Source organism: Salvelinus alpinus, chromosome 11 (genome assembly GCF_045679555.1).
Source record: "Salvelinus alpinus chromosome 11, SLU_Salpinus.1, whole genome shotgun sequence".
Taxonomy (NCBI): Eukaryota; Metazoa; Chordata; class Actinopteri; order Salmoniformes; family Salmonidae; genus Salvelinus; species Salvelinus alpinus.
Window position 1 is genome coordinate 42,546,037 of NC_092096.1, and position 20,541 is coordinate 42,566,577.

The 20,541-nt window shown below is 43.6% G+C and overlaps 1 protein-coding gene across 15 annotated transcripts in view; it reads left to right on the plus strand.

Annotated features, from left to right (window-relative positions):
• Positions 1-20,541, plus strand: part of LOC139534215 (pleckstrin homology domain-containing family A member 5-like) — a 137,444-nt gene that overhangs the window by 100,843 nt on the left and 16,060 nt on the right. For 13 of the 15 annotated variants that reach the window (XM_071333138.1, XM_071333134.1, XM_071333140.1 and 10 more), the window contains 6 exons: positions 1,391-1,495; positions 6,044-6,116; positions 7,747-7,847; positions 9,231-9,346; positions 10,686-11,765; positions 20,104-20,279. In XM_071333138.1, the coding sequence (XP_071189239.1) occupies positions 1,391-1,495; positions 6,044-6,116; positions 7,747-7,847; positions 9,231-9,346; positions 10,686-11,765; positions 20,104-20,279 (1,651 nt within the window). The remainder of the gene's footprint in view (positions 1-1,390; positions 1,496-6,043; positions 6,117-7,746; positions 7,848-9,230; positions 9,347-10,685; positions 11,766-20,103; positions 20,280-20,541) is intronic. The other 2 variants (XM_071333136.1, XM_071333151.1) reach the window with 1 other exon arrangement.

A 20,541-nucleotide genomic window follows, 5' to 3' on the forward strand; every position in this document is an offset into this window, starting at 1 on the left:
AAACCTAATATTAGACAAAGGGAACCTGAGTTTACAAACCACCAAAAAAATGTATACTCATTTTATTTATTTAATTAACAAAGTTATGCAGCACTGATTCCCCTGTGTTAAAAAGTAATTGCCCCCTTATACTCAATAACTGGTTGTGCCATCTTTAGATACAATGACTACAAACCAAATGCTTTGTGAAGTTTTTGATCAGTCCCTCACATCTTTGTGGAGGAATTTTGGCCCACTCTTGCATGCAGAACTGCTTTAACTCCGCGACATTTGTGGGTTTTCAAGTCCTGCCACAACATCGCAATTGGGATTAGGTCTGGAATTTGACTAAGCCATTACAAAACTTCAAATTTGTTGCTTTTCAACCATTTTCATGTAGACTGTGTTTTGGATCATTGTCTTGCTGTATGACCAGCTGTGCTTCAGCTTCAGCTCACAGACAGATGACCTGACATTCTCCTGTAGAATTCTATGATACAGAGTGGAATTCATGGTGCCTTCCATTAAGACAAGTTGTCCAGGTCCTGAGGCAGCAAAGCATCCCCACCATCACACTACCACCACCATGCTTGACCGTTGGTATGAGGTTCTTATTGTGGAATGCAGTGTTTGGTTTTTGCCAGTCATAACGGGACCCATCTTATCCAAAACATTGATTCAAGTTTGCCAAAAAGCACCTGGAAGACTCTTGGAAGAATGTTCTATGGACAGATGAGTCAAAAGTATAACTTTTTGACGACATGGGTCCCATTATGCCTGGCGAAAACCAAACACTGCATTACCACAGTAAGAACCATGGCGGTGGTAGTGTGTTTGTTTGGGGATGATTTGACCTGAAGCTGAAGGGCAGCTGGGTCATGCAACAAGACAATGATCCAAAACACACAATCAGGCCCACATGAAAATGGCTAAAAACAAACAAATTATTAGGTCAAATTCCTGACCTAATCCCAATTGAAATGTTGTGGCAGGACTTGAAACAAGCAGTTCATGCTTGAAAACCCACAAATGTTCCTGAGTTAAAGAAGTTCTGCAAATATTCCTCCACAGCGATGTGAGAGACTGATCAACAATTACAGGAATTTGCTTGCAGTCATTGCAGCTGAGGTGGCACAACCAGTTATTGAGTATAAGGGGGCAATTCATTTTTCACACAGGGGAATTGGGTGCACTTTGTTCATTAAATAAAATAAGTATACTTTTTTGTTGTTGTAAACAATGCTTCCCTTTATCTAATATTAGGTTTTGGTTGAAGATCTGATAACATTCATTATCAAAAATATTTTTTTTAAATAAGAAAATCAGGAAGGGGGGAAATACTTTTTCACTGCACTGTATATAACTGATTTTACATACAGTATACTGACAGTTTGTCTATTTACATTTTCAGCCTTCGAGGTCTTACAAAAAGGTCCATAACTTTGGCAAGAGGTCCAACTCTATTAAGAGGAACCCCAATGCCCCGGCGGTCAAGAGCAACTGGCTTTACAAACAGGTATTGGAAAGTTGTTCATCGTTTGTAGTTCCCAGTATAGAAGAACTTGACTAAATTACTTAATTGCAATTTACTCTCAAAATGGTCTAGAGAATTGCAGAACCTGTGCAAATCAAATGGCTGATTGCAGTATGTATGATGATGTGTTGGTGGAAGTGTGCAGCCTACACAGTCTTCCTCAGTGGGTTGATGAGAGAGTCTGTGTGACAGGGCTTTGTGGGGATAGCCACCTGTGCACACACACACATCTAAAATCAATTCTAAAATTGATTAAATTGTTATTTTTCCCCATAAATCTACACACAATACCCCATAATGACAAAGCAAAAACAAGTTTTTATACAAAAAATTGAAATATCACATTTACTCAGTACTTTGTTGAAGCACATTTGGCAGTGATTACAGCATAGAGTCTTCTTGGGGATGACGCTACAAGCTTTGCACACCTGTATTTGGGGAGTTTCCCCCATTCTTATCTGCAAATCCTCTCAAGCTCTGTCAGGTTTGATGTGGAACGTTGCTGCACCGTAGGGATGGTGCCACGTTTCCTACATATGTAACGCTTGGTATTCAGGCCAAAGAGTTCAATCTTGGTTTCATCAGACCAGATAATCTTGATTCTCGTGGTCTGAGAGTCTAGAGATGCCTTTTGGCAAACTCCAAGTGGGCTGTCATGTGCCTTTTACTGAAGAGTGGCTTCTGTCTAGCCACTCTACCATAAAGGCCTGATTGGTAATGTGAGATGGTTGTCCTTCTGGAATGTTCTCCCATCTCCACAGAGGAACTCGAGAGCTCTGTCAGTGACCATCGGGTTCTTGGTCACCTCCCTGACCATGACCCTTCTCCCCCGATTGCTCAGTGTGACCAGGCAGCAAGCTCTAGGAAGAGTCTTGGTGGTTCCAAACTTCTTCCATTTAAGAATGATGGAGGGCACTGTATTCTTGGGGACCTTCAATGCTGCAGATATGTTTTGGTACCCTTCCCCAGATCTGTTGCTCGACACAATCCTGTCTCGGAGCTCTACGGACAATTCCTTCGACCTCATGGCTTGGTTCTTGCTCTGACATGCACTGTCAACTGTGGGACCTTATATAGACAGGTGTGTGCCTTTCCAAATCATGTACAATCAATTGAATTTACAACAGGCAGATTCCAATCAAGCTGTAGAAACATCTCAAGATGATCAATGGAAACAGGATGCACCTGAGCTCAATTTCGAGTCTCATGGCAAAAGGTCTGAATACGTATGTAAATAAGGTATTTCTGTTTTCAATTTGTCATTATGGAGTATTGTGAGTAGATTGCTGAGGATTTTTATTTAATCCATTTTAGAATAAGGCTGTAACGTAACAAAATGTGGAAAAAGTCAAGGGGTCTGAATACTTTCCGAAGGCACTGTAGCTACATACATACATACACACTGCTGTTCAAAAGTTTGGGTTCACTTAGAAATGTCCTTGTTTTTTAAAGAAAATCTATTTTTTTGTCCATTAAAATAACATAAAATTGATCCGAAATACAGTGTAGACATTGTTAATGTTGTAAATGACTATTGTAGCTGGAAACGGCAGATCTTTTTTTTAATGGAATATCTACATATGCGTACAGAGGCCCATTATCAGCAACCAACACTCCTGTGTTCCAATGGCATGTTGTGTTAGCTAATCCAAGTTAATCATTTTAAAAGTATAATTGATCATTAGAAAACCCTTTTGCAATTATGTTAGCACAGCTGAAAACTGTTGTTCTGATTAAAGAAGCAATAAAACTGGCCTTTTAGACTAGTTGAGTATCCTGGAGAATCAGCATTTGTGGGTTCAATTACAAGCTCAAAATGGGCAGAAACAAAGCACTTCTGAAACTTGTCAGGCTTTTCTTGTTCTGAGAAATGAAGGCTATTCCATTCAAGAAATTGCCAAGAAACTGACGATCTCATACAACGCTGTGTACTACTTCCTTCACAGAACAGCGCAAACTGGCTCTAACAGAATAGAAAGAGTGGGAGGCCCCGGTGCACAACTGAGCATGAGGACAAGTACATTAGTGTCTAGTTTGAGAAACAGACACCCCACAAGTCCTCAACTGGCAGCTTCATTAAATGGTACCTGCAAAACACCAGTCTCAACGGTTTACAGTGCTGGATGCTGGCCTTCTAGGTAGAGTTGCAAAGAAAAAGCCATATCTCTGACTTGCCAATAAAAATAAAATATTAAGATGTGCAAAAGAACACAGACACTGGAGACGAAGATTGGAAAAAAGTGTTATGGACAGACAAATCTAAGTTTGTGTTCGAATCACAAAGAAGAACCATTCGTGAGACTCAGGGGGAAAAAATGAAAAGATGCTGGAGGAGTGCTTGACGCCATCTGTCAAGGATGGTGGAGGCAATGTGATGGTCTGGGGGTGCTTTGGTGGTGGTAAAGTGGGAGATTTGTACAGGATAAAAGGGATCTTGAAGAAGTAAGGCTATCACTCCATTTTGCAATGCCATGCCATACCCTGTGGACGGCTCTTAACTGGAGCCAATTTCCTCATACAACAGGACAATGACCCAAAGCACAGCTCCAAACTATGCAATAACTATTTAGGGAAGAATCAGTGAGCTGGTTTTCTGTCTATAATGGAGTGGCCAGCACAGTCACCCGATCTCAACCCTATTGAGTTTTTGTGGGAGTAGCTTGACTGTATGGTACGTAAGAAGTGCCTATCAAGCCAATCCAACTTGTGGGAGGTGCTTCAGGAAGCATGGGGTGAAATCTCTAAAGATCACCTCAACAAATTGACAACTAGAATGCCAAAGGTCTGAAAGGCTGTAATTGCTGCAAATGGAGGATTCTTTGACGTAAGCAAAGTTTGAAGGACACTATTATTTCAATTAAAAATCATTATTTATAACCTTGTCAACGTCTTGACTATATGTCCTATTCATTTTGCAACTCATTTCATGTATGTTTTCATGGAAAACAAGGACATTTCTAAGTGACCCCAAACTTTTTAATGGTAGTGTACACACACACACACACACACACACACACACACACACACACACACACACACACACACACACACACACACACACACACAGACACTCAAAAGGAACTTGACAATCTAAAATAGGTTTAATTACAGCTGCAATAATGGACACATGCAGATCTCTTCAGCAGCAGCGGTCAGCTGTGTAACATCACACACACACACACACACGTCTGTTGGGCTATCCAGTTATCTATCTAACAGGGACATCCTCATTCACATTCAGAAAGAGACACATTCACTTTGAATCTGTATTCCCAGACAGTGAATTTAAATCAGATTGGTTTGTGGGAGAGTTTGACCTCGTCTCCTTGTTATCTGGCAATTGTTTTCAATCTAAATGTTGATGCATCATTTTGTCATTCTCATTTAAATAGCCTGAGTCCTTTGTTTTAGTTAGTACTGATACGGTGGCCTGGTCCCTCAAGCAAAGTGACAACCATCCTTGATTGAATGTAATTTTCTCACTCTCTCTCTCTCTCTCTCTCTCTCTGCCCCAATTAATCAGGTCACTTTACAGACTAGCTCGACCAACTTTGTGGTGGCTGAGCTATTTTGCTCATTATCTTTCAACCTGTACAATGCAACTTGAGCATTTCCTCTCCCTCACCAAGCTCTGACTGTAGGTCAATTTGTCAATGTGTCTCAACCGCCTGGCACACACACTCACTCATTAAGAGCAATCAACATTAGCATCACTCAGTTTCCAACTAGCGTTGAGCTGTTGTCAATAACCGTTCTCTTATGCGCTTCCCTCTCTACCATGCTGAATTACCCTTTCAAAGCTGCGTTGATTCTCTCTCGCAAGACGTGCCTTTTCTCCTTCTCAAACCTGACAACCAAAGTCTTCTCTTAAAGGGGACATATTTTATTGATGATGGGCTTTTCTTTTATGCGTTTGCACTCCTCCTCGTGCATCAAAAGAAAGCTGCGTATGAAGACGAGAAAAACAACAAAACCGTCTTGGATTATTTATGTTATGAATAGAAAATAAAGGCAACGTTAGACGAGAAGCCGTTATTTTTACAGAGAAAAGACACACAGCTATAAAAACAGTAAGGGGAAACTTGTCTGAGAGTTAAGAGATAAAAAGGGCCAATTTGCTTCAGTGGGAGGAGATAGCTATGGTTAATGAAACCGTCTGGGATCAGAGGGAGTGTGTACGTTGCTTCCTGAACTCCGTGACAGTCTTGGTGTTGGCCACTCAGATCCGGAGGGACAGCAGGGTGTGCAGGATTTGGTTCTAGCCTAGCTCTACTTACGCATCCAATTGAACAAATCAAGGTAGGTCTAGATGAAAAGCAAGGGCAGCCTATAGGTATTCATGACCAGGATTGAGGAACACTGCTCTATACACTAGATCTGATAGCAAATTTCTTGAATAAATGGAAGCAATATGCCAATTATTGTCGAAAGGCTCGCCTAGCTTATCAGAGGGCAAGGAACAGCTTCTACCAAATGTTTTGCTCTGTCTCAGTATCTGACTGATGTCTCCTGTCTTCTGTTCCCCTGTAGGACAGCACGGGGATGAAGCTATGGAAGAAGAGGTGGTTTGTGCTGTCTGACATGTGCCTGTTTTACTACAGAGGTGAGACACACACACACACACACTCAAAGCGCAACACACGGTCAAAGTTTGAGTATAGGTCATCCACCAGGTGCATCATAGTTAGCAGTAAAACGCAAACGTATTTGCTCCGGACGTAGACATACCACAATTCTCCCAGGTTTCAGAGAGTTTAATTTCCATAAATTGTTCAATTAAACGGTCCCGGAGTGCAATCAGCCAGCTCTTTCATGACATGCCCAGAGGGGAATTTCCTGTTTATTGGTAAACCAAGAGACGAGAGAAGAGTTCTTAAAAGAGTGTTGACGTGCTATGCTTTCTGATAACATCTAGCTCTCTTCCGCGCTCTTATCTTCTTCACTCACTTCATTTTAACTTAAGTGCTGTCTGTCGATGAGTTTTCAGTGGTAAGATTTTGACTAGGAATTGTGTCTATCTGAAGGCAAGAATGAGAGGTTGTTGGGGGAATATGAATGGCCATGTCTGATTGACTGATGGCTCTGCTCTGGTCAGGATCTCTGTCGCAACAGAATGATCAAATAGAATCATATTATCACATAGCTTAAAGGTTAAGGTCACCTTGCTTCTTCTTTGTAGAATCTAGTGAAAACCCCATTTTAAATCAAATCAAATGTTGTTCACATCTGCCGAACACAACAGGTATAGTAGACTTAACAGCGCAATGCTTATTTACGAGCCCATTCCAAACAGTGCAGTTAAAGTATTTGCTAAATAAAAAAGGAAATAGTAACACAATAGAAATGTAACGAGGCTATATAGAAGGATTACCGGGACCGAGTCAATGTGCAGGGGTACGAGGTAGGTCATCGAGCTAATACAGTATGTACATATGGGTAGAGATACTGCTTTCAGAAGGAGGAGGTGCTGTGTTCTCATTTCATCTTCTTGATCTCTCTCCCTCTCCTCTCCCCCTCGCCTCTCGGTTAATAATGCAGCAGCAGCAGTAGAGAGAGCGGGGATGGAGTGCTGCAGGGAATTCTGCTGTACTTGCCTGTTTAAAGTAAACCCTGAAGCTGAGTTTGGGCTCTGTTGGTTTTGCTGCAGTCGTGCTGCACTCTACAGATGGTGTGTTACAACACAGTGTAGGCATTATACAACCCAGCTGTACGGAACGCTCTGAGCAGCCGACGGATTGATTCCGTCATTGTTTATTTGTCTGTCTTTGATGCGGTAGTAACACTGTTGTATGCTATCACACTCAAGTTAGTGTGTTTGTTTACCAAGTTGCGCTGTTAGGATTAAATTTGACTGTGAAATGATAGATGTTTGGCAAAGCGGCCCGAGGAGAAACGGTTTTGTTGTTCTATCTGGTTTGGGTACCCTACTGTGTAACATGCTGGAAGCCCGGGATTTGGGGGGGTCTTAGTGAAGAAAGAAAGTGAATATCCTGCCATGCTCAACCCTCCCTGCCATGCTCTGATAAACTCCAGCTTAAATGGTCCTTTCTGAGACGGGTAACACACCCAGACCGAAGATAAAGGTGCCTACGAAGTTCTGACGCATTCTGTTTCCGGTACATCCTGTGTCCACTGTCCTGTTAGAATGCTGATAGTTCCCCTCCTCTGATCTCCCGACTTTCATCTACCAGATGGACCATAATGCACTATTCTTCTCGTCCTCTGTCCTGTAGATGAGAAGGAGGAGGGCATCCTGGGTAGTATCCTGCTGCCCAGCTTCCACATCTCCATGCTGTCTGTCGACGACCACATCAGCAGGAAATACGCCTTCAAGGTCAGTACTGTACACAGACAAAGCCCCATAAAGGATGCCGCGCTTCTGCGCGTGGACCTCCTAGGTGGATGCAATGCGGAGCCTGAAAAATAACTTTGGAAAAATGGTTACGGCGGTACTTGTTTCTGAAAATCCTGTTACTGAAGGCAAATCTATAATCCGTAACTCCCTTGTCCGTCGGTCCGGATTGTATAATGTGTGGATATCTGTAAAGAAACTCACTTTATTTTGTGATAGACAGTGGTAGGCTACGCGGAAGCACGTCTTCCCGCTGTATACCACAGCAGAGTTATTGCTTTTGTACTGAGTTATTGTAGTGCTATGTATCAACAGCCATTGACAGACAATCCAGTAGGGGTAGGAAGCTATGGTGAGCTTCAATTGGTCACTCGCGTCGCGATATCGTGGAGGATTTGAATAGAGTTCAGCTTTAGTCCCGCCCTGTTCAGCTCCCTCGCCCATGCTCGCATTGCTCAACGGTTCCTCGCCCACTCTGCTTCTCTCTCTTTCCTTCCATTGAAAGTGAATGGCTTCTGATGTTTCACCGCACAAAGTGTAAACACACTGTAACACACACGCTTCTCTTCGCTTTTGGTCTTTCCTTTCAGAGACTCTCTGAAAATGCGTTTGTATACGGAGAGCTCTTTGTGCGTAGATCCATGATAAAGTCAATAGATTTTCTAGTCTCAATATGCAAGAGGGTGATAGGAGCAAGATGGGCAGAGAGAAGATTTAAAAAAGTATATACTGAAAGACAGACACTGCTATATCCACCTTTTTGAGCATGTTAGCCTCACATACCGTTCCACACAAGTCACCACTGTAAACACGGATTCACTCCTACACATTGACACCGTCTAACACACATAACACAGTAACAAGCCCATCCATTCTCTACTCCCCCACATCCCCTACTATCTGTCCTCTCTTCTGCTGTGTATTAGGGTGTGTCACAAATGGCACCGTATTCCCTATATAGTACACTACCCCTGGTCTAAAGTAGTGCACTATAAAGGGAATAGGTTGCCAATTGGGACACTGACTTAGTGCCAGTCTCTGCCTCTGCAGCAGGAAACAAGAGTAACTCTCAGCTTGGAGTGTCTCCCTGTCGCTCATATTTATGGTCCTAAGCCTGCTTAGCAGGTAATTAAAGTTAGCTACACAGCCTTGGAGCGGTAGGGATGCACACACTCATTCACGCTCAAACACACAGGCGTGTGTGCAGAGACAGACCCATGCACGCACACACCTCTTCCAAAGAAGGTGATGTAACACTCCCTGCAGTCTTGCCAAGGTCACCCACTTACCTTCCTCACACTCCTCTGTCTTAGGAACTCTCCCTCTCTCCCTCCCTCGCTCTCTCTCTCTCTCTCTCCCTCCTAGGCGACCCACTCCAACATGAGGACATACTACTTCTGCACAGACACGGCCAAAGACATGGAGTCCTGGATGAAAGTGATGACGGACGCAGCCCTGGTCCACACAGAGCCAATCAGAAGGTGGGTAAACCCGGATAGAACTGCCCACAACCCCAAATCCTTCCTATAGCAGCCAGCCAGCCTTGATTGCCTGACCTATGGCAATGAAAGCTACCAGCTGAACCGTGCAATCTTTTGTTTTGTAAGCAAACGGACGGCCGTGAGAGACTGCGGTATTTCTTGCAGAAGTGAGAAATCGCATCAGTTTAGAAGACAATTACCAGGTGTTGTTTTGAAGATGCATAGCTGGGAACAAGAAGCTATAGTTTTAGGGCTATACAGCACAGCAATGGTATCCATCCTCACTGCCTCCAGTTAAACTTTATTTTTTCTGTTGATGTGGCACATCAGAGGCAACTGCACTTCACACTCGATACAACAGAATACTTTTAGTGCTGTTGGTAATTGCAGTGTTTTAGCCATGAGCTGTTCGTGAAGGCTTTTCGACATGGGCATACAGTGCTTTATACTCTGGAGAGACTCGGATGGATAGTAACACCTACGCTTCACAGTCCTGTAAGTACAGCACACCAGCAGTCCTAGCTCCGTCATCGTGGCGTGATGCAGGCCGTGTGTGGAGGTGTGTTTGTGTGTCTGCACACTTGCAAGTACTTCAGCACTGCTCTCATCTTAAAAGGATGCCGTGGGGCACAAACCCGCACTCAGGCCACTGCGTGCTTTAATTACACAGAACTATTGTGTCTGTAAACTCCACAGCCAAAGTCTGGCAATAGAAATTGGACATACTGCCGTTACTGTACCTTTACCTCACTGAGAAATACTAGGAAAACCCCAGGTAGAAATACATAAAAGTACTTGACCATTAGATTAGCAGTCCCAAGTGGCTGTCACTGTGACTTGTCCCTGAGTGCAGTAGGCGGTAACAGACTGTGGCTAGCCTAGAATTGAGCTATTTCCCTCTGGAGTACCAGACCTGTTAATGGCCTTTCTGTAACAGACTGAAAGGTTGCAGCAGTGGATGGCTGCTCAGTCAAAGTAGCCATGTCTCACTGTGCCCTCGGAGTGCTGTGGGCGGACAGTGATGTTTTCAAAACCTCTCACTTCTCTTCCTCTTCTCCTCTCTGGTCCCCCGAGGCAGGCAGGCAGTCAGGCAGGTTGGAGGAGAGGTAGCAGTAGAGCCCAGCGCCTGACACCCACACAGCAAGAGTCCATTGTTGGAATGTGAAAATGTTTTTTCTGTGAACCTGCCTGGTAATGGCTTATTGGTGTATATTTATTGTAAGCTTTATCATTCGTCTGTCTTTTCTTTCTCTTACCGTTTCCAATCCCCCTCTCGTTCTCTCCCTCCTTTTCTCTCGTCCATCGCTCTCTCTCCCTCCTCTCTCTCTCTCTGTCCCAGACTGGATAAGTTGAAGGTGGACCGCTGCTGTCCCCAGGAGGTGAACAACATCCTGAACCACAACCGTGTCTTGACCAGACCAGAGATCCAGAACAACGAGAGGAACCGTGAGCCGCGCCAGCCCTCCCTCACCTGCAGCATGGACCGCACGGACGGGGACAGGAAACACAACACCCTCCAGAGAGAGAGGGAACGCTACACGCTGCAGAAAGACGGAGAGAGATACTCCCTTCAGAAAGACGGGGTGAGCTACACGCTGCAGAGAGACGGAGAGAGGTACCTGTTGCAGAAAGACGGAGAGAGGTACGCCCTGCAAAAAGACGGGGAGCGGTATTCCTTGCAGAAAGATGGAGGCGAACGATATGCTGTGCAGAAAGATGTTCAAATGGAGAAATACGCACCTCAGAAAGATGGGGAGAAGTACTTGGTACAGAAAGATGGAGAGAGATATGCACTGCAAAAAGGAGAGAGAGACACCCTCCAAAAAGATGGACAGACATACAACTACCAGAAAGGGGTAGAGAGACAAACGTCTATGACTGAGAAAGATCGGTCAGATCGTTATGGGACCCTTGATGAAAGACAGAAGTATAAAACCCTACGGGAAGGAAGTAAGTGTGGTACCCTGAGGGATGGAGATAAGTATGGGACGCTCGATAAGTATGGTACCCTTAGGGAAGTGGATAAGTATGGAACCCTCCGTGAAGGGAACAAGTATGGATTCCAGAGGGATGGCAGTGCTGAGAGGCCTCTGACTAAAATCAACAGCATCAAGCTCCAACCAGCCCAGGCAGCAGCCATCGCAGCAGCAGTTACAGCCTCCCGCCAGTTACAGGTCTCCCAGCACATGGCCCCACCACAGGTCAACGGCTCTGGGGAGCGGGCTGGGGACCACAGCCCAGGGGAGGTGGTAGGCACCCTGGGGAGAGGAGCAGGAAAGGCCCAGGAGCCACCTCAGAACCAGACCCAGAACCAGCAGGCCCAGGAGCCAGAGAAGAGTCTGACCAGAACAAACTCCATGAGGCAGCTGGAGAACTGGGTTAGGACCCAGAGGACACAAGAGGATGACGATACCAGGAGGTAAGGGTGTGTGTGTGTGTGTGTGTGTGTCTTTCTGTCTGCATGCGTGCGTCCGTGTTTTGGGGTGGTGCGTGTGTGGGTTGGTTGCGTTTCTGTGTGTGTGTCTGTATGTCTGTGTCTTTATTGGTCTGCACGTACCCATGCCTCTCTGAAATCTGTTACTGTTCTCTCAGATAATAAAAACCACCACCTGTGTGTCTAGTGCACTCTGTCAGTGAGTCAGCCAGCCAACTAGACGTTAGGTTGTCTAAGAGCACCGGGCGGCCAGAGACAGAGAAATAAAAAAACAACCACATCCTCTTTGCCTGTGGCTCTATCTCCCAGACCTCTTTATCTTCACCATATCCCTCTCTCTCTCTCCTTCCTTCCTCATTATCTCTCCCTCCCTCCCTGTCTCTTTCACTGTCTCTGCTCAGTGCTCTATAGCATCCCTGGCCTGTGCTTGCCGGCGAGAGCTAAAAGCTTTTCATGTCACCGTTGTATGTCGCTGTCAGGGATCATACACTCATTTTGCTGGGCTTGTTTGAGAACAGGAGCGAGGGAATGTTTTCTCCCTGTCTCTTCACTCTCCTCCTCCCATTCCGTTAGATTAATTAGTTATGGACCTGTGTCCCTGTTACAAGTAGAACACAGCTCAATGCTCCTACTGCATCATCATCAGTCCTCTATAACAGCCCAGGGAATAGGAGGGAAACCTCCTGATGGCATGTTTTTGTCTGCGTCTCAAATGGCACCCTATGTAGTGCTCTCCTTTTGACCAGGGCCAAAAGGGCTTTGGTCAAAAGTAGTGCTCGACATAAAGTGCCATTTGGGATGTGTAAATACCGATTTCCTCTCTGGCGCCTCTGTGTTATCCCAACAATCAGGTGTTTTCACATTTCCAATTCCCTTTGACGGAGATAGTGTGTACATAGCCATAGCAGCGCAAAGCAAACGCTCAGGTCCCAAGCTTCTATTTGAACTGTGGGCAGCAGGGTGAGATATTAGAACTGTTGTACTGTGGAATATAGGTCAATGAAATCCATATGATTCCACCTAGTACTGGACTTTATGATTATGTATTTGAAGATGGCTGTCCAGTAAAGGTATTGGCTATAGCTCACTAGGCTCTGCGGAAGACCGTATGTGCCTGTGTTTGTAGAACATAAGCTATGGATGCATACTTTATTCCCCTGTGCCTGTATGACATTGGCTATTGGCTTGTTTGAGGTTCTATCCTCTATACCACTGAGCTCACTCTGTCCCTCCTCTCTGGCTGTGAATTTACTGTACTAAGCCCATATTAGGAGCCCAGACATTCAGCCTGCAGCCTCTACTATAGCCTAGTCTCAGAGCCAGCGAGAATACAGATTAGAGCCAGCGCCCTACTTTTCCTTTTCCCTCTCTACCATCCATTAAACTGCATTTGTTTACGGCAATTAAGCCTCTGAAAAGAGGAAGGACTCAGAGGAACTGATGCTAAACAGCACAAACAATGGACTGGTTCAATTGAGCCCCGTGTTCTTTTAATGTCCCCTGTCCCTTTTAGCTTACTGTTATAATGCCAAATGGACTCTTACCATGCAGTTGTAGTAGGCCTATATACTGTCAGACACTCTGTCTCATCCTCAAGGGGATATGCTCTTATTTATCGTATACAAGCTAGTTTCTGGACATGATTTTTTTAGACTTCATAAAGGCCGTTGGTGTCTTTGTGTCTGATACTTAGCCTTGTTAATAAGCTCAGAGTCACTCCACTGGCATGTATAGTGACTTGTTAGCTAGAAAGTACTGTACCTTCGGCGAATCAGTGACTCATATTAACACTAGTAGCCAATCACTTCTTACTGTAATGAGGTCATGACCTATCCATGCCCCTCTCCTGATAAAGACCTGAGTGTGTCTGTGATATGGTAATGACCCAGCCATTAATTGTCTCCCAGGTATATAAAGGAAAGGTAAAGCAAACGCGGGGACTTATTAGCATAATGCTTTAATTAGATAAACACACAGGTAATTAGTGGCAGCAGGTAGTCTAGTGGTTAAGAGCATTGAGCCAGTAACCGAAAGGTCACTGGTTCGTTTCCCTGAGCGGACTAGGTGAAAAATCAGTCGATGTGCCCTTGAGCAGAGCACTTAACCCTAATTGCTCCTGTAAGTCACTTTGGATAAGAGTGTCTGCTAAATGACAAATGTAAATGTAGATAATTTAATATTCTCAACCGGTGGGTAGAGCATGTTTTGCAAAACCGACCTAAATGTAGCATGCCGGTCCAAAAATCGACTAAAATGTTAAGAATCTCGGTTTCCCAAATTTTTTATACTTTGTTTTTATTGTAGGAACACAAAGAAAGTACAAATAAAGTAAAATAAAAGAACAACAAAAAAGATCTGGCAGTTAGTGATGATACATTCATCATCATATTAGTTAAATTGGCATCTTTGAATTAGACCTTTTCCAAGTATGAAACCCCTTTCTCCTGTTGAGTTCTTAAAGCAAAGATCATACGCTCCATGTGGTGTATTTCTTCTACAATGTCTATCCATTGTGTCACTGTGGCAGGGTCTTTTTGTAGCCATTTCCTAGTGACAGCCCTTTTACTGGCTGCCAGTAGGACCTTCAAGAGGTACTTTTCTCTATTGTGTAAGTTATCAGGTATTTCACCCAAGTACAAAGAAATGAATGTTTGTTCTATGTCAAATTCCATAATTTTTCCAATGTTAGATCTTATTTCTCCCGAGTAAGTTTCGTTTGCGGGGCAAGTCCAAAAGATATGAGAGTGGTCTGCCCTCAATAGGCCGCATTCTCTCCAACAAGGGTGTAGTGAGCCAGTCTGTTTTGATTTCAGTTTAGGTGTTATGAAGAAACGTATAACATTCTTCCAACAGAATTCTCTCCATGATCTTGAGTTGGTGGAGCTTTGTTGAGTCTCTAATATGTTCCACCATGTTTCATCAGTTATTTCAATGTTAAGTTCCTCCTCCCATTTCTTTTTAATATAGTTTGTAGAATGTTTCTTTGAGGTTTGAATACCCAAGTAGAGATTTGAAATCGTTTTTTTGTTACTCCCCAAGTTGTATGCGTTAGTGAATACTTGGATTAATTTTGGAGGTGCTCGAGGGTCACGTTTCCCAATTCTTTTTAATGCTCATATTACATTTTCTGCCTTCCGAAAATACCTAATCACAATGCAGATAGCCCGCCCGGTTAGCCAATGTGCGGGAGCACTGGTTGGTCGGCCCAATTGAGGTAGTATGTACATGAATGTATCTTTATTAGTTGAGTGACAACCTATGTCATTTCCTAGTTTATTTATTCGCTGTTGAAAATTGTGTAAAAGTTAACCGGAAACACAACTCTCATCTGGCTGTACCTGCGTAACGGCGCTTACAGTATATTTTATATTCACTATCGGCAATAGTTTTAAACGAACAGTGTATATGTTCATTTTTAGAGATACAGGATAAATCACTTTTGTGAGGCGCACTTCATGGCTGTACAGAGAGAAGAAGAGAAAATCAATCTAAGAACTGATGATAGTGAAATCCCAAATTGTGCTATATATTCATTGGCTATGTCACAGCTAATTTGTAAGCGATAAATATTGAAGCATTACTAGCTCAAACAAATCTGTTAATTAGAGGGTGATGGTGATTTCAGAACCCCAAGTTGGGGGACAAAAAACATTGGCCCCTAATCTGATAGTGGTAGTGAAGTGGTAGATGCATAGTCTCCGTTATGGTTTAGCTCAGGGGCCTACATAGTACAAACGCACACACACACACACACAATCTTGTGTAATTAATCTTGTGGGGACACACAATTCAGTTCCATTCCACTAACCCTAACCCGAAAACCTTAACCCTAAACCTAACCATTGCTCCTAACCTTAACCCTAAACTCCCTCGAAATAGAATTTGACCTTGTGGGGACTAACAAAATGTCCCCAGTTGGTCCAATTTTTTGTTTTTTGCTATTCTTGTGGGAACTTTGATTTAGTGTGTGGACGTGAAACATGTCCACACACACACACACACACACACACACACACACACACACACACACACACACACACACACACACACACACACACACACACACACACACGAGTAAGCTCAGACAGATCCAGCTCAGAGGCCCAGCTCATGAGCTCCACCAGCAGCAGATTTTAATTTAGACTGGAAATGAATGCGTTTATGCAACAAATGTTAGTGCAGCAAACCATATCGAATCACATCGATTCAATCTCTGATCAAAACTAATGGATTCAAACTAAACGCATCACTTCTGTATCGTATCGGAGTACATGTATCTACCAGTGCAATCGGAAAGTATTCAGACCCCTTGACTTTTTCAACATTTTGTTACGTTACAGCCTTATTCTAAAATGGATTAAATCGTTTTTTATTTCCCTCCTCAATCTACACACAATACCCCATAATGTCAAAACAAAAACTGTTTTTTTTGCAAATGTGTAAAAAAAAAAAAGTGATGTTACATTTACATAAGTATTCAGACCGCTTACTCAGTACTTTGTTGAAGCACCTTTGGCAGCGATTACAGCATCGAGTCTTCTTGGTATGACGCTACAAGCTAGGCACACCTGTATTTGGGAACGTTGCTGCAGAGCTATTTTCAGGCCTCGCCAGAGATGTTCGATCGGGTTTATGTCCTGGCTCTGGCTGGGCCACTCAAGGACATTCAGAGACTTGTCCCGAAGCCACGCCTGTGTTGTCTTGGCTGCGTGCTTAGGGTTGTTGTCCTGTTGGAAGGTGAACCTTCTCCCCAATCTGCCGCCGTTCATCTTTCCCTCTATCCTGACTTGTCTCCCAGTCCCTGCCGCTGAAAAACATTGCGACATTATGATGCTGCCACCACCATGCTTCACCGTAGGGATGGTGCCAGGTTTTCTCCCGACGTGACGCTTGGCATTCAAGCCAAAGAGTTCAGTCTTGGTTTCATCAGACCAGAGAATCTTGTTTCTGTTCCTAGGCCGTCATTGAATATAAGAATTTGTCCTTAACTGACTTGCCTAGTTAAATAAAGGTAAAATAGAAATTTTAAAAATTAAAAATGATGGCCACTGTATTCTTAACTTCTTATGGCTGCAATCCCGTTAACGGGATCGATATGACAGCAGCCAGTGAAAGTGCAGGGCGCCAAATTCAAACAGACATCTCATAATTAAAATTCCTCAAACATACAAGTATCTTATACCATTTTAAAGGTAATCTTGTTGTTAATCCCACCACAGTATCCGATTATCTCCCGGGTGGCGCAGTGGTCTAGGGCACTGCATCGCAGTGCTAGCTGCGCCACCAGAGTCTCTGGGTTCGCGCCCAGGCTGGGCTGGGTTCGCGCCCAGGCTCTGTCGCAGCCGGCCGCAACCGGGAGATCCGTGGGGCGACGCACAATTGGCATAGCGTCGTCCGGGTTAGGGAGGGTTTGGCCGGTAGGGATATCCTTGTCTCGGTATGTGTAAAAAAATAAAATGAAAATGAAAATGAAAAATATATTAAAAATATATATATAAATAAAAAAATAGGTAATAAAAATGTATGCACTCTACTGTAAGTCGCTCTGGATAAGAGCGTTTGCTCTTGGCCGGTAGGGATATCCTTGTCTCAGTATGTAAAAATTTAATAAAATGTATGCACTCTACTGTAAGTCGCTCTGGATAAGAGCGTCTGCTAAATGACTAAAAATGTAAAATGTAAAATTTTAACAGAGTAGAGTAACCCGTTACTTTTTCAAACTGGGTACTATATTAGTTTTGTCAAACAATGCGTGCATTACTTTCAGAATCATATCTCTACTGAGTATGTGTTTCCATGATCCGTTCTCGACTTGTTTCCTCATTTATGTTCGTGCGAGTGGAGAGAAGCTGTTTGGAGAAATGTCATGACAGCTGCTGTCTATAGAAATGTATAGAGGGTGCACCTCTGGTCTTTGCCAATGATAGCTTCTGTGATCAATAAGCCCATAGAGGGCTGTCCCGTCTAGTGGCAAGTGTGCCCTCTATACATCTCTATGGGTCCGTGTACAGTCTATAACGAGAACTGGCGGCTCGAGATAGATTTTGAATGGAAAGATAGGAAATCTGTACAGGTGTTTGGCTTGAGTGAGATTTTTTCATGAAGGTAAAGCAAATTAACATAAATAGTAATATAATGTGTTACTTTCCACACAAAGTAATATTGTAAAGTAACTTTTTACTTCAATGTATTGATTAATATGTACTTTTTCAAGTAACTAATCCCAACACTCTGGTGGTAACTAGCGGGAAATATATTACTTTTTCAAGTAACTAATCCCAACACTGGTGGTTACTAGCGGGCATAGCCACAGTCATAAAATCGGATTTTAAACCTAACCTTAACCACACTGCTAACTTTATGCCTAACCTTAAACTAAAACCTAAAAGCACATTTTTGTTTTCAAGCATTTTTTACTATATAGCCTATTTTGACTTTGCGGCTGGCCCATTTAATGCAAACCGCTCAACTCGGCCTCCAGGAGAAGATTCATCCCAATAAATGTCAACCTACATAAAGGCACGCTACAGGGCTCTGGAGAAGACTACAGTAGCAGATAATGGTGACATACTTCAAGTGAAATCCCAAGTTCAAGAACATTAGGAAATGGCGGCACTGCAAAATGGACAAAAATACTTTGTGGCAGGAGGACACATTGCTCTGTCTCCTCCTTTTCCACATGTGGTGTGTGTTCGTGTATATGGGTATGCACGTGTAGCATTATTGCTGTGATCTTTATTGCTAAGATCATTTCCAAGAACTTCCTCTATTTACAGACGCCAGATAAGCTTTCATGGTGGAAAAACCTTGATCATTAGAAATGTGAGAACTATTTTAGGGACATTGCGCTATACAGCACCTAAAAATGCATCGATTTGGACACAATTCACACGATTTGGACACAAAGTGTCTTATACAGTAGGTAGTAGGTACTGTACAGTACCTTTTACAGGAGGTAGTAGGTACTGTACAGTACCTTTTACAGGAGGTAGTAGGTACTGTACAGTACCTTTTACAGGAGGTAGTAGGTACTGTACAGTACCTTTTACAGGAGGTAGTAGGTACTGTACAGTACCTTTTACAGGAGGTAGTAGGTACTGTACAGTACCTTTTACAGGAGGTAGTAGGTACTGTACAGTACCTTTTACAGGAGGTAGTAGGTACTGTACAGTACCTTGTACAGGAGGTAGTAGGTACTGTACAGTACCTTTTACAGGAGGTAGTAGGTACTGTACAGTACCTTGTACAGGAGGTAGTAGGTACTGTACAGTACCTTGTACAGGAGGTAGTAGGTACTGTACAGTACCTTGTACAGGAGGTAGTAGGTACTGTACAGTACCTTGTACAGGAGGTAGTAGGTACTGTACAGTACCTTGTACAGGAGGTAGTAGGTACTGTACAGTACCTTGTACAGGAGGTAGTAGGTACTGTACAGTACCTTGTACAGGAGGTAGTAGGTACTGTACAGTACCTTTTACAGGAGGTAGTAGGTACTGTACAGTACCTTTTACAGGAGGTAGTAGGTACTGTACAGTACCTTTTACAGGAGGTAGTAGGTACTGTAGTGCACCTTTTACAGGAGGTAGTAGGTACTGTACAGCACCTTTTACAGGAGGTAGTAGGTACTGTACAGCACCTTTTACAGGAGGTAGTAGGTACTGTACAGCACCTTATACAGGAGGTAGTAGGTACTGTACAGCGTCTTTTACAGGAGGTAGTAGGTACTGTACAGTGCCTTTTACAGGAGGTAGTAGGTACGGTACAGTGCCTTTTACAGGGGGTAGTAGGTATGGTACAGTGCCTTTTACAGGAGGTAGTAGGTACTGTACTGTTAAGACTAACAGAGAGCGGCAGTGAGCGTGCTGTACTTACACTACTAAGTACCTATTATTGCTCTTTAGGGGTTAGGCTCAGGTTGTTCTCTAGAACTATATTTAAGCAATAAGACACGAGGTGGTGTGGTATATGGCCAATATACCATGGCTAAGGGCTGTTCTTACGCACGACGCATCCCTTAGCTGTGGTATATTGGCCATATACCACAAACCCCTGAGGTGCCTTATTGCCATTATAAACTGGTTACCGACGTAATTAGAGCAGTAAAATAAATGTTTTGTCATACCCGTGGTATACGGTCTGATATACCACGGCTGTCAGCCAATCAGCATTCAGGGCTCGAACCATCCAGTTTATAAAATGCTATGTTATTTGTAGATTGATTGATTGATTGATCAAAGTATTTGTAAATCATGCTATTGAAAATTATGTTTTATTAGCTGATTCATTGAATTGATTTCCCCCCCCCCCCCCTCCTGTCCTCCAGCATCACCTCCTACCAGACCTTGCCCCGCAACATGCCCAGCCACCGTGCCCAGATCGTTCCCCGCTACCCTGAGGGCTACCGTACCCTCCCCAGGAACATGCTGTCCCGACCCGAAAGCATCTGCAGCGTGGCCGGCTCCGTCTACGACCGCGCCCTGGCTCCCACATCCAACTCAGGTGATGGGTCTTAAACTTTACTGTTGTACTTGGCTGTGCCCCAAATGGCACCCCATTCCCTATGTAGTGCACTACTTTTGACCAGGGACAATAGGGGATAAGGTACCGTTTGGGACGCAGTTGAAGACTTTGCTGTTATACTTGTCTTTCTTGCACTCACACTTCTTTTCTTTCTGGCACTGATTTTGCAGATAGCCACTATCTTGAGGTTGTATGGTTTTACTTGTAACGACTGTGATATGTTGTGTTTGTTTTAACCTAG